This window comes from Paramormyrops kingsleyae, chromosome 8, assembly GCF_048594095.1.
Source record: "Paramormyrops kingsleyae isolate MSU_618 chromosome 8, PKINGS_0.4, whole genome shotgun sequence".
Classification (NCBI taxonomy): Eukaryota; Metazoa; Chordata; class Actinopteri; order Osteoglossiformes; family Mormyridae; genus Paramormyrops; species Paramormyrops kingsleyae.
In genome coordinates this window covers 25451320-25465663 of record NC_132804.1, presented here as the reverse complement: position 1 = coordinate 25465663, position 14344 = coordinate 25451320, and the positions used below count along the sequence as shown (strand labels likewise).

The window sequence follows — 14344 nt, the reverse complement described above, 5'->3', positions numbered from 1 at the left end:
CAATCAGGCCATCTGTGCTTCTTATGAAAGTCCAGGCTTGATTTGATCAGGAGTCCACTTGTTTTTTTCATCTTGCATTTCACTGTTTTCTTAATAGTCTCAGCCAGCACCAAAGTTCAAAGGCATCCGTGCTCTTCCTGTCCTCCTTCTTCATTGTCCAGCTTTCACATCCATAAAAAGTCACAGAACATCACCATTTTCTGAACAAGGAGTTTCTCACCAGCCCAAATACACAGAAATGTTAACAACAATTCAATGACAGAATAAGCAAATGTATATATGAACTACTTATACAATAAATCAAATATCATTTTACTATTGAAAGAAAAACATTAAAAATCATGTGCTGATAAGAATACAGATGAAGCCTACTGTGATTACCTGTGATTGCCACACTTTACTATTTTACTATATTTACTATATTAGATTGTTGGATTTATAGATTACTAGGCTGTTGGACAGCTGGTCTGTTGGACTATTGCACTGTTTGACTATTGGACTGTTGGATATCTGAACTTTTGGACTGTTGGACTTCTGGATTACTAGGCTGCTAGACAGTTGCACTACTTGAGCTGCTTTATCACTGGACATCTGCGCTATTGAACAGCTGACCTGTTGGACTATCGGACTGTTGGACAGCTGGGCAATCTGATGGCTGACTCATCTGAGTTGCTTTATCACTGGACTGCTGGTCTGTTGGAAATCTAGGCTACTGGGCTGTTGGACAGCTGGTCTGTTGAGTTGTTGGAACAGCTAGCCTGTTGGACAGCTGAGCAATTGGACTGTTGGACATCTGGCCTGGAGTTGCTTTTTTCACCCGACTGTTGGACAGTTGAATTGCTGGATTATTGGATTTCTTCTGTAGCTCCTAAGGCTGCCCCTGCCTCTAGGCTAATTCTGCATGAAGAGGTGGAAATTGGTGCGTGTGAACTCCTGGTGAATGGAGTGTATGAGGCTGTCAGAGTCTGTGTTGTGCTCAAGAGGCACCTTGGGCTTGGCGGGGGGGCTGTGCTCTGGGGTGTAGGTGAAGGTGAAGGTGCTCCTGTAGATCAAACCATCTGAGCGGATTAAGGACAGGGGGACGGTGATTGGGTGCCGCAGCCATTTCCACTCCCCACTGAACACTGACACGTCTGGTACAACACACAGCATCGACTTGGGAGTCCTGGAATCACATATTAATACAGAGGATTTCTACTTGATGTATCCAAAAAGAGCACGAAATGTATTGCTGTCTATTAACCTTTCAAAAAACTTGTTTTCTCAACTCTGTAGTGCATAACTGCAGTCAGTGCAGTGTGACTGTTTGCTTTATGGTCAGGATTTAATGGCCTTAATACTGTCTGTGATGTGCACTGTTGTTTACAATCATATTTTGGAACAATGACCACAGACCTCATTTTGGATAAGAGCCTCAGATAAGTAAATAATATAAAAGTGTGGCTGATATGTTGCAGCTCATTACTGCATTTCACTGCATTGTGAATCCTAGTGAAAACCTTCGGCTGGGGTGCCTGTAAGACGAGTGTTTACAGGGTTTAAAAGATCATTTAAAAGACAACGACCCGTGGATTATAGGGCTTTCCATGCTGGAACTGTATATTTTTCCACTTGCATTCTAGGGATTCCTAAGGATATAGATATACAATGCAAAAGAAGTAGAGAAGATATTTGCTCTGTTTCTCTCTGGTTTGTTAGCAAGTTAAATTAAAGTTAACACGTGAACATAGCTTAAAAAATCAATACAACTGAAACTTAAAAAATTAAGATGAAATGGAGCATCTTTGCACAGGATTAATATTCATAATGACTCTGTATTCACCTGAACATTGTTTCCGCTTCCACATTTCCAAACCAGACCTTCAGATGTGGGCCAAAATTCTCCCCGTGTATCTCTAACATGGCCACATGTCCGCCACCGTTCAGCTGAAGAACCAGGTGTCAAGTTAGCTGGAGAGCAAATGGGCGCCTGGCCGTTTTATGGTGTGAATGGTCCAAGCTGGAGGAGAAGCTCACCTCCAGAGCGCTGATGATGGGGATGGGGGTGACGGAGCTCTGCAGGGAGGCCTGGCTCTCGCTGAAGGTGTACTCCACCATCTCCGTGCCAATGATGGTCCAGCACGAGCCGTCGTTCAGAAGCTCTCGGCCAGGTTCCTTAGAGCACGGCAACGCCTTGGAGGACCACAATAAATATGAAAACTGAGCCATTTCCTGACACACATATTGCTGTAGAAATATACTGTAGTTTTCTCTAGAAACTGATTCTGTTTTCCAAGTAAAAAATAAACACATGGAATTTCCCCCTAGGGATCAAAATCTTATCTTATCTTATCTTATCTTATCTTATCTTTTATCTTCTTTCATCTATCTACATAGCACCGGCATTTCTTAAATACCATCATGCAAGGTTTGATAATGCAGTTCAAAAAGTTCCTGTGATACTAACCTGGAACTGTATGATTTTTTCATTGGAGAGACACAGGTACATTTTGCTCTCCTTGAACTGGAAAGCACATTTGTGGAGTTGGGAGACAGGCTCCTCCACATCCAGAATGGCATGTTGCTTGTTCACCTTTCGAATCACCTACAGGAGGAAGAACGACAATGAATAAATCACACCCTGATTCTTCAAATCATTTTGGAAATTAACATCTACACTACTCCCAAACTGAATGTCACAGCTCAGTGAGTCTAGCAACTAATAGCCAATGTTATTTGAGAAGTTCTGCGCACCAAAACAGCAGCCCGTTTCAGTCTTTAGTTCAATCCGCTGACTTGTAGAGATTCTGTGGCAAGAATTAACACAGATCTCTAATACAGCTTATCTGATGGTGGAAAGTCAGCACCTCCCAATCACTGGCATCAACTAGTGTGGAACCAGTCAGCAGCATTGTAGCTTAACAGAGACAGCCATGCAGATACGCCACACCGCAGCCCTGAGCAGAGGGGCAACAAAGAGCTCTTCTTCCCCCCAAAAACCACCACGAAGCTGCCCAAAGGATATATAAACAGAGGAAACACACAGCTGGAAGCGCAGAAATCTTTGGCCATCCACAGAACCTAGTCAGTCAGCAGTCCTCAAACTAAAGAAAACCACACATATTACCCTACACTGAATGCACACTTTTGCCCCCAAATGCCCACATTTTATTAATGCTTAGTAAGCAAGCTATCGAAGACTTTTCAGTCTGCACTTTACAGAGTACGGTTTCCATATTTATTCTTTGTAGGCATATACATTCATTCATATATTTCTTAAAATGAAATTTCATTTTCTTCATGTTCTTGTTTCATGATGGTTGCAAAAACCAATAATAGCTGTAATTTTAATTAAAATACTTCAATCTAAAAAGTTAGAAAATAACTTTGTAATTATGTAAATTTGATATTAATTTAATTTAAAAACTTCAGTTAAATCAATTAGTCCAGAATGGTATTGCTTTAGCTACTTATCCATCCATCCATCCATCCGTCCATTTTCTATACCTGCTTGTCCTAGGCAGGGTTGTGGGGTTCTGGAGCCTATCCCAGAAGCTATGGTGCAAGGCAGGGAATAACCCGGAACATTGTGCCAACCCATCACAGGCTTTAGCAACTTATATATTTTATACTTTATAATTTCAGCATGGAGATTGTTAAGTCGATCACCGTTATTTAAGTAAAGTCACACGATCGTGTGATTGCAATAAAAAAGCCTTGAGCTGGCAGGTCTACATTGCGAGGTCTTTACCATGGGGGGTAGAGCTACCCCGGTGACGGTGCAGATGAGTTGGACTACGCAGCCATAATAGACGTAGCCTTCCCGCGGCGAAAACTCCCCCTTCTCCGTCTGCTGCCGCTCCACTGTAGAAGCGAAAGCAATGACACTCAGAGCAGGTCGTTACGGCTGCTAAAGACTAGCCTGTTAGCTAGCGATCGTGGGTAGGGTACAGTTGGGCACAAATCGTTTGCCCACCTACCAGATCAACAATTCTTACCGTGGCCAGTTCCCCCAGTTGTCAGCTCTGGCACCAACACTGGCTAAGTGGACCACTGGAGGAGAGTAACTCACCGAGAGTAATGGTGAAGGCTGCCCACTGCCTGGCACTGGCCACAAATGCACCTCCTTCCACAGCCAGGTAGCGTGTGCTAACGGTCTGAGATCGCAAGCGGTTAAAGAGCGACACCTTGGATCCTGACAGAATGCACACTGCAAAGACATACACAAGCTTAAAGTAAATGAGTAGTACAGGGTGAGGAATTTATGGGTGCCTTCTATCCTTTAACCGGGACATGATTTTCACACGCTGCGTGTTGCATTGTATCCTCTCTAGCAATAGCTTGAGAAATTCAACGTCATGGCACTCTGTGATCTCAGCTGACATCTGCTTGTTCGTTCCCAGCCTGGGACAGGGCAACAAATGTCAGGAAAGTAGATTTCTCGTCTACTCCTGGACCAGCAGGTCATGTGGAATGTGTTCTGTGGGGTCATCGCCATGGCGGCAGTGACCAAAGGCCATGATGGTCAACGGCGGCCTTGACTCACGGTCTGCATTCTTCATCGACTGCTTCTTCTGAGACGGCTTGGAAATCACTTTGATCAGCTTGCTGTAGAAGGAGCCGACTTCGTGTCCACTGCTAAAAAAAAGCTTCACTACCAGTCGGAAGTGCTTTCGCTTGTCTGCGTCAGAAATGTACAGCGCCTTTGCACAGGCAAACTTCTGCAAGAAGAAGAATTTCATCCACTCTTTCTCATCATTGCAGTTGATGTACAGCATATTTATTAATTTATGCATTGTTATCTTTATGTTTACATTGTCATATTATGTGTAAAGCTTTTTTTCAGGTTTCACTGTATGTCTGCATATTTTAAAATGACAATAAAGTTTGAGTTGACTTGAATTGACTTGAGATGATGGCCAAACTAAGTGGCAACTAATGACTCATGGAGGTCATGACCTCATTTTTAGAGTTGGAGGGTGAATATTTCTGTCATGCCCCGCTCGTCGCTCCTTCCGTGTGCCACGCCCACTCGTTAACCCCGTGTGGATTCCCGGAGTTTATCAGCTGTTTCTTGTTGCTGTCATTAGTCTTATGTATTTAAGTCTGCGTTAGATATATTTTCCCCAGGTCATTGAAGTCAGTGGTCCTGTATTGTGCCTTGCCTCGCGTGTTCCTGGTGTTTTTCTACAATAAATCCCTCGTTTACCCGAGTTCTGGGCTCTGGCTGCTGCTCCGTGCCCGAGTGAACGTGACAGTTTCTTCCCTACCTTTGCATCAGCTTGTTCCTCAAAGGCCAGTTTAAAGCTGTCCATCTGGGCACTTCCAGGGTTGTCAAGACCCATGTAGCCGCAGAGCCGACAGCTAAAGTCCGCTAAGCCATTGACTACATGAGAATGAGAAAAACTGTAATTATCACAATTAATAATTGTCCATCGTTTAAATGCATAAAATACTGAGTCTACATGTATATGGAATTAATATTTAAAGGGCACTTTCATGCAAAGAGAGAAGTCAATGCGTCCAACATTAGTAACAGAGCAACAAACAGGTGTTTCTTCAACACGATGCAATTCTTAAGTTGGAAAACTGAGTAAAATGAGGTAAAATATAACTTAGTTACTTGTATCTTCTGCTACGCCACCTGAACAAGGGGGTTGTCTGTCTTTCTGAACTAAAGTTTAGATTAACAATTGATAACACTAGTTAGTGATGTTAACGTTAGTGATTTTGACTTGGCAGTACCTTTCAGATGCTCTTGTTTGAGTTTCCATCCCGGCCCACTGAGGAACACGCATGGAGGGGGGCACAGGAATCTGAGAGACATAAAATCAGCGGTTACATCACAAACACAGGCCCTTGAATTTCTGGCCGAAATATCTGAGCTCACCTTTTCTCGTTGCCATATGACTTCTGCGCTACCTTGGCGTGCAGGATGAGAACTGATTGGTCTGGGTGGAACTGAAGGTACTGCTGTCCTGTATCCTGGGTCACCCCAGGCTGCTGGGATAAGCTCTGACCTGGTTTACTTAAAGAGAAAAAACTTGAACTAAACCCATCATTTTCATGTTTGAAAATCAAACAACCAAAACTCCAACTTTGATTTATATAGTTCAGTAAAAACAATGTGGCATGTTTTCAAAAATGTTCCACTCCACATTTTCTTTGAATTTTTTTCCTTTATGTATTTTTTACCCCAAAATAATGCAGAATTCAAACAAGTCATGAAAATGGACAACTTCATTAGCATGGTTTCAGTTCCTCAAATGTTTCAGCTGTCACCTTGAATTCCTGACATAAACCATATGTTCCCAAGTCTGCGACCAATAAAAATGTTTTTTTGCAAATAAACCATGCAGCATAAACAACAAAAAATTAACCTAAAATACTTCCCCAGCCTGAAATGCGTGATTCAGAACCGATGCGGGACAAATGTGGTGGCAATTCTGATCAGACTGCCCAGCATTTAGGCCGAGGATTAAACAGCAAACACTTCCAAAGAAACAGCTTCAAACAATCACGCCTCCGCACTCCTCTCCGCAAAGCCAACGGTGTTCCACAAGGCTTTCTGCCGTCTTTCTCTGTAGTACAGACATGGTTCAAAACTAAATTATGAAACACCCACAAACCCTCTTGTTAAAAGGAAGGAAGAGAGAGTTGTAATATAGAAACGTAATCAGTTTTCCAATTTGAAACAAGAAGTATGGAATATATAAGCGCTACACACATTATTTAGTCTTTTATAAAGAATGAAAATCCCACCCAAAAATCCAGCTACACAAATCATGACTTGAATAAAGTTGCTTTATGTATGTTTATCTTTGGGAATTGTTGCCCCTGGTTAAATACACAAATATTAAAATAATATTAAATCAATTACTATTACTGGCATTATGGGATTGGTTTGATTTATCTTTGATTTTTACAGTAAAATCATTTATCCCAGGGGAGAGCAGACGGCATTTTAATGCTTTTAAAGGTTATGTAACCTTTATTCATCCAAGGGGAAAACTATTAATGCTGCCATATCTGATTACAAATGACCAGAGCCCTGGATGAACAATTATTATTTTTATTAGTTATTAGTAATTACATTAAGACGTGGCAAGGAATGTAGCACATCCCAACTAATGCCATGTCAGAATTGAACCATATTATTTTCACCAACCTGGTTATGTGGTAATACATTCTATTCTATTCTATTCTATTCTATTGTATTCAATTCAATTCAATTCTGTTCTGTTCTGTTCTGTTATTAAACAAATTCCCCCATCCCACTGGCATCTGTGAAGTACCTAGTAGCAAACTGGCTACTGCTTCTGGTTTCCCCTTTGCTACTAATTTTAATGGAATGCATGTATGTTAATGGAACCACAGATATGGTGATCAGAGGAAAAATATTTGCTTTCAAATTTATCGCAAATAAGTCTGTTAAGTCTGTGTAAGTCTGTTCTTTTCCCATATAACCTGGCTACCACATTGCCCTAAGCGATCAGCTCTGATACAGTATAATATTTAGCCAACTGATGGAAGTAGAGATGTTAATAGAGATATGAACCTCGGCAAATGTGGCCTGCTGGCTTGTTCAAGGCCGTTGAGAGTCGCCTACTGAGTCAACTGCAAAGATGTAACATGGCTTTATGGAAGTCACACGTATTCTTCCTGGGTAATTAATACCTGTGAAAGTGAGAATGGCATTTCATTAAAGGGCAACAGAGGATGCCTGTATCTCATCAGGTTGTCATTGTATGCTTATGGGATGCTTTGCTTCTGGTGGCCAAGAGTCAACACTCAATGCCAGCCTCATACATTTCATTCTTGCAGACCGCTGGAAAAATATTCCGCCTTTATGAAACACTGGAGATTCTTAAATTTCATGTTATTAGTAAATTATGTATTTTTCTATTTCATTTTACATCAATAAATCAGGCAGTGGGACAGGTTTAATCTGACGGCTGATCAATTATGCAAAAACCTGCCATCCTTTCATCTGACGCTTTTTAGACCACACCGAAGTTTTCGTCCAAAAGATTTCAGTTGTGGGAGGCATAGGGTTTCACGCTGCGCTCATTAAACACTAGGAGAAACTCCTGTTTTATTGACCACCAAGGCTGGGCCAAGGAATGTGCCTCATAAGGTGTAGAATGCAGAACATTTCCACCAATAAGAATTGCTGAGGAAGCAAAGGCAACAAGAAGAATACAAATATCGCAAAGGGAGCCCTGTTTTAGACATGTTGGTCTTTAATTGCCCCTGCAATAGGCTAAGCTAGAATGCTTGGGAGCTGAAACTGTAGTGGGAAATTCTGCATGCACATTGAAGCCTTTATATCATGTTAGTAGACCTTCAGTTAAAAAGGTGGTAGTCACTGGACCAAAATCAGTTGTGGGTGATCAAATACACGGTAAAAACGTGAGTACTGCTTCTTAGACTGTTATATGACTTTTGAAGGCATTTTTAGGAATAATGACTCCGTCCTGGTGACGTTATATTTGATGTTGAGATTTGCAGAGTTATAAATGTTGCCGGCCTCGTTTACATGGCTTCACCTCTGTGCGGTGGACTCGGCAAATGGGGTTTTACCCTGAGGTCATGATGTCACGCGCACAGACACACTGGCATTTCACACCGTGCCGTGTGAGAGCCACTGTCTCCACTGTCGCTCTATGTCAAGGCCTGAAGATCTCCCGCAAATGAAAACAATTATTTGATATGAACTGTGTAAAAGTGTGCTATGGAAGAGAGACTTCAGGTCTTAATGGGAGTTCAGGTTTGCCTAGTAATATTAATGATGCTAGGCAGCCTTTCATTGTTCCGTTGGGGTAGTGGTTTTCCAGTAAAATGGCATTTTGTCAACCCATTTCATAGTACCTCACCTTTGCACCAGCATAATATGGACTATTATAATCTAAACTATAAAAAAAAAAAACCGCCCAACCAAGCGCTCAGCTACCCTCCCTAAAAGTAATAAGAACCCCGCCACTCGAATTTCAAAGGGGAGGGGTCAAAACTTTTAACCCTTTTGGCTTAGGCTTTATACCTGCTCATACTTCGAGTTATCAGTCCACTCTAGGCAGAGCAATAGCAAAGAGCATCTTAATCTGACTAGTGATAAAATAAAATTCGTTAACCTGGGACTTTTTAATCATTATTATTCACAAGACTTCATCATTTTATGTTTCAGTACAATAAGGCTGGTGGCCAGTGGACCTTCACCGGACATTTTGCGGAGACTTTAGCAGAGTTTTTGTGCGCGAGGTGCCCCATTTACCTGTCCCACCGTAACAGCTGCGGCTCCGCTCTTCCCCGTATTGCGCCCAGGTGAGTAAGCGCGACTCCAGCCGTGTACAGGTCTGTGGGATCGCGGGTATCCCTAGACGCTGGGGGCGTGAATTAAAAAGAAAAGAAAAGGTGAAATAGTTAATCATTCATTCATTAAAAAAAAAAAAACGTATTCCGGGTTATTTTTTAAGATTTAGGCTATTACGATATTAATACAGCTATTCAGTTAGCCTACCTAAATTTGAAGTAATGAAATAGCTTCAAGCGATTGATTTTAGATACATTTACATATATAATTTTACATAAAAACATTTTAAAATTTTTATGTACATTTTTCCAGCATTTATTTGCAAAACGGTCGTTTCCAATTGCTCTCTCACACAGGTGATGCCAATATCAGGGCTCTTTTAGAAAAGTTTAACAACTGGTGTCACAATTTTGCAGGTAGAAGCTTGACGAAGTAAAAAAATATTTCCGACATCTAAGCCGTTTAAATGCTACACATAAAGACAACCAGCTGTAATTTAACTGCAACTTAACTGAACCTTCTTCTCAGTCTGCTTTAGATAAAACTAGGAAAGATATGCATGATTTATAATGCAAATTGGCATGTCAACATTACGCTGTTGTGTGAACAAACTGGTTACTGATATTTAATAATTGGGATATTTTATATTATTTATATAATTTTTCATCGAGATCGTCTACTGTAAAGCCGAAAGTGGGTGGATGCTTCATTTGTATGAACAAATGCTCCAGAAGAACTGAAATTGGTAACAGTGATAATATGATGCTGAGTTGGTCGCCTGTGCTTTAGTTCTTCAATGCTGCTTCTTAACAAATTGGTTTGTATTAATTCTTACGCGCACGAGTTTGCTTAGTTTGTATTTTATCTGAAAGTGATATCCAATTAGCAAATGTTTCATAGTGATCCTTTGCAGTTGTGACACCAGTTTGCCAACCAGACTAATTGTAGTTACGTTTTGTGAGTGGCTTTCTTCCTACCTCCTTGCAAATGCCACCGTCTGTAAATTTGGTTTCGTGATCCACCGCCACAAGAACATGAAATGTTTTTGCATAATAATAGAAAATTTGAAGTTATTTCACAAACTGTTGTGTCTCGATTTGCTTCTCCGTGGGAAGGTCTCGAGCAATAAGGTGTTAATAAGCCTTTGTCTGGTATGTAACCAGGTGTTCCTGAGCTGTCTGAAGGTGAATACAGAGACATTCAAACAGTAGCAGAGCCAACATCTGCTTTCAATCCGTTAGGTGTTAATCAGAGCCTCCTGTAGGGCTGTCAATCATGCTGCAGCGGCTGTAACCGTCTTTTCCTGCCTTCCTAACCTAACTGTGCTCTATGAAGCAGCAGAGAATACCTTCACTGTGCATAATTTACCCATGGGAACTACCAAGGGGCTTGCATATCGTACGAACGTTTAAAGAGGAAGCTTGTTGAAGCATCACACAGTGTTTGCTCTGGACTCCGAGCACCAAGCCTGGCCAAACCGTCCGTCTATTTACCTCTCTTCCTGTTTTTCTGTTTCTCTCTGCTGCTACACTGATTTCTGCCCTTTCAGTGGAAACTCCTGATTTTGTTCCAGACAAAGCCGTAGACTCACCGCCATGCCCCTCCTCTGCCACCCCTTCGCTGTGGTGCTGCATGTCTCAGTCGACAGTCCAGACTCTTCCCCTAGTCTTGATCTCAAATTCCTCCCAGCATGGTATCCTTCTCACCTTCTTCTTCTTCAGATCCCCAGCTGTCTTTGACATGGGGCAGCTCCGGCATTGATTCCTTCACCTTGCTCCACACGGTCTTGCCTATACTGTCTGTGACCTAAGGGTGTTTCTGGAGGAGGGAGGTAATGTAAAGGTGTAGTAATTTTCCAGCTACCCCCTGCCACCAGGACTCTCCCCCAGCCCGGATGTGTTGAGCATCCAGAGACAGCATGTCCTCTAAGCGGCCGGACCTTTGTTTGCTCTCGAGAATGTCACCTGTTCCCCAGGCGTGTGCTTCTCACGCCGCCTTCGTATTGAACAAATAAAGCCTGATATAGGAAGCGAATTAAGAGACTAAGGTTCAACTAGACGTCTGGAAAAGAGCACTGATTGGCCAGGCCTCTGACTTTATCGACCTATCAATGGCTGGCGAATGCCATATGTTTCAAATAGTTTTTCAATTAACCTCTGCTGAAAAAAATATGCCTCCAGGGCTTGTGGCTGACAGTTGGACCGTGGGTGGCTCTCAGCTTGCCCCAGATGAAGCTCTATGATCGACTATAAACATGGAACTTACATACATACGACTTGCTACTGCAAGGGTAATGCGATCATTCTGACTGTGATTTATGGCCCGTGAGGAAGCTATGCTTCAGTAAATTAGCAAACTGAACACATGGAATGGAGGGGTAAACCTGAACACTTCCTTTTCCTATAGTGTCATGCCTCCAGAATAGTGGTTTAAGTGTATTTTACTTGAATTGGTGGTGTAAATATTTAGTAGGCCATATATATCCTATGACCTAACCAGGATAAGTGAATGGATGGATGGATGGATGGATATATTGCTGTAGAAAAATATGTTCTGGCAAAGAGCTAAATTAGAGCTCAGTATAAGTGTAAATATATCCTGTTTCGAAAGAATCTCATTACCAGTTTAAAAAGAATTTGCTTATGGAACAGTGCTTTGTAATTTTTCCCCAATTTTTTAAAATTTTGTGAGGATGAAAGATCTGTATATATATATTGTAATTTAATGATCCCAAGTGATTATTTCATTGCATATGTTGAGCAGATGCCTTTGTCCGAAACTCTCCATAAGTCAGGATGAGGCGACAGGGTCACTGAGTGTCGATGGAGCAATAGGGGTTAGGGGCCGCGCTCAGGGACCAAACTGAGACATCGCTCTGCCAGGCACAGTATCTGAACTAGTGACCTTCCAATCACAGACTCAGAGCTGCACACACCTTCATTTAGATCACTTTAAATTGACCGTTTACCTAAAATAGCCTGGTAGGTTGCATCCTTATTATAATATAACATTTAAGCATATAATACTGGGAAAATCCTGATTTGCTAATGCTTTGACTGGGACTTGGAACTGGTCTTAACATTAAGAAATTCATGAATCGCTATATAGTTGTTTTATTTATTTTATATTACTCCCCTTCCTGGAGTAGCTGCCCCAAAGCGAGAATGAGAGAGAATGTATATGTTTTAACATATTCTTACACATAATGGATATGTTGTATATATAATAGTAGAGGTTCCAGTCGGGGGCCTCCAGGGAAGAGAGCCCTTTCAGTGGTGCGCCCGTGTGGGGAAGAGACACACTGACGCTTTGTGACACAACACAAGAGGCGGTGCTGTGAATGCCGGGCCGGTGGGGGCGAGGGGACCCCTGTAAGAGCCGCTGAGTTATGCTCTCCGTCTCCGCAGTGGACGACTGGGGTCCACGGACATGATCCACTGTGTTTCTTGGTCAACCTGCAGAATTCCACAGAAAGATACCTTCATAGTTTCTCTGTTCTGGCCAGTGGCCCATGTCAGCAAGTTGCTAGTCACTGTAGCACCCCTTAAAGGCAGCGCAGTGAGAGCGCTCTTTCCATCTCCGGGGCTTCTAACGATAATTAATGGAAGCTATATATTAATAAAATTATACTCTGACTAAATCCAATTTCACTCCTCCGAGTGATATTTATACCAAAGGATTGTAGCATCGCTGTCATAACATCCAGGCTGGTCACTTGCACCATGGAACAAACTTCTCCATTTGTAACATCCTGGCTGCACAAGTGGCCCGTATATTTGTTTTCAAGATAAATTGCATGCATTGTAAATTAGTGAATAGCTGAATCAAACTACTACTTCTGAAACCATTTCAGCTGGTCCTAGCGAGTGTTTGTGATTAAAAAAAAAGCTCATCAGAAAATCCTTTGGTCTGATACAATACAGTATTTCATATTTAAAAAGTGTTTGGCTAACCACTGTTGGTTCATGAGCTGTTTACGACTTGTCTTCCATCAAGTAAATGCTTTAAAAGCCGGACAGGCCTTCAGGTAACAATATGCTATATATTACATGCAGTTCCTTCCTGACATCTGTTAGGGATAATTTTTTATGGAAGACGCCATTCAGGAATGCGTGTGTCAGTGGGGATACCTCAGTGAAAGGCTTGTTTCCCTTACAGTGCCGTCTGGAACTCAAAAACATTTACACGCAGCAAGCTAAGGTTCAAACATGAGTCTGCTATGGAGCTGTCTGTCTCTCCTCTGCTTGGCTGCCTCTTCGAAAGCCAGGCCGCAAACAGGTTGGTATCTTTCATACAGCTGCGTTTGCATTGTGTAGTCAATTAAAGCTTTTATTCAATTGTGACTCATGTAAGTAGCTGTAAGGATGATACAAACGCTTGCTAACAAAACTACAATGTAATGATGTGACAGTCTCAAAGTAAAGTTTTATGTTATTGTACATCAACAGATACAGCCCAAAAGTGCAAGTCTGTGGATCTCGTGTTCATCATTGACAGCTCCCGGAGTGTGCGTCCTCATGAATTCGAGACCATGCGCAAGTTCATGATCAACATCATCCAGACTCTAGACGTGGGCCCCAATGCCACACGGGTGGGCGTGGTTCAATACTCCAGCCAAGTCCAGAATGTCTTCTCTCTCAGGACCTTCTCAAGAGTGGAAGACATGGTCAAGAGCATCAACGAAATCATCCCCCTGGCACAGGGCACCATGACGGGTCTGGCCATTCAGTACACAATGACTGCGGCCTTCTCGGCTGTTGAGGGTGCCAGACCCAATGTCCCTGATGTCGCGGTGATCGTGACGGATGGGAGACCCCAGGATCGCGTGGCCGAGGTGGCTTTGGCCGCCAGGCAGAAAGGAATTGAGATCTTCGCCGTGGGCGTGGCCAGGGCAGACATGAGCTCCCTACGTGCCATGGCCTCCGCACCTTTGGAGAGCCACGTGTTTCTGGTCGAGTCCTTCGACCTCATCCACCAGTTTGGGAAGCAGTTCCGGGGAGAGCTGTGTGATAAAGGTAGCCTCCTTCGTTCATGGAGTAGTGAAGCAGCCCTTTG

The 14344-nt window shown here is 42.5% G+C and overlaps 2 protein-coding genes across 3 annotated transcripts in view; one reads left to right on the top strand and one right to left on the bottom strand.

The window, feature by feature from the left end:
- Positions 1–14344, top strand: part of matn4 (matrilin 4) — a 40551-nt gene that overhangs the window by 13019 nt on the left and 13188 nt on the right. The window contains exons 2-4 of one of the 2 annotated variants that reach the window (XM_023799527.2): positions 9164–9300; positions 13448–13567; positions 13738–14304. In XM_023799527.2, the coding sequence (XP_023655295.1) occupies positions 13498–13567; positions 13738–14304 (637 nt within the window). In that variant the 5' untranslated portion in view covers positions 9164–9300; positions 13448–13497. Of the gene's footprint in view, positions 1–9042; positions 9301–13447; positions 13568–13737; positions 14305–14344 lie in introns of those variants that run through there. The other variant, XM_023799526.2, reaches the window with a different exon arrangement.
- rbpjl (recombination signal binding protein for immunoglobulin kappa J region-like) lies at positions 303–6004 on the bottom strand. Its single transcript, XM_023799528.2, has 10 exons — positions 5870–6004; positions 5725–5795; positions 5250–5365; positions 4526–4700; positions 4052–4189; positions 3731–3843; positions 2447–2584; positions 2017–2172; positions 1823–1926; positions 303–1165 (listed from the first exon to the last, which is right to left on the bottom strand). The coding sequence occupies exons 3-10, from the start codon at positions 5322–5324 to the stop codon at positions 892–894; spliced, it is 1173 nt and encodes a 390-aa protein (XP_023655296.2). The 5' UTR covers positions 5325–5365; positions 5725–5795; positions 5870–6004; the 3' UTR covers positions 303–891.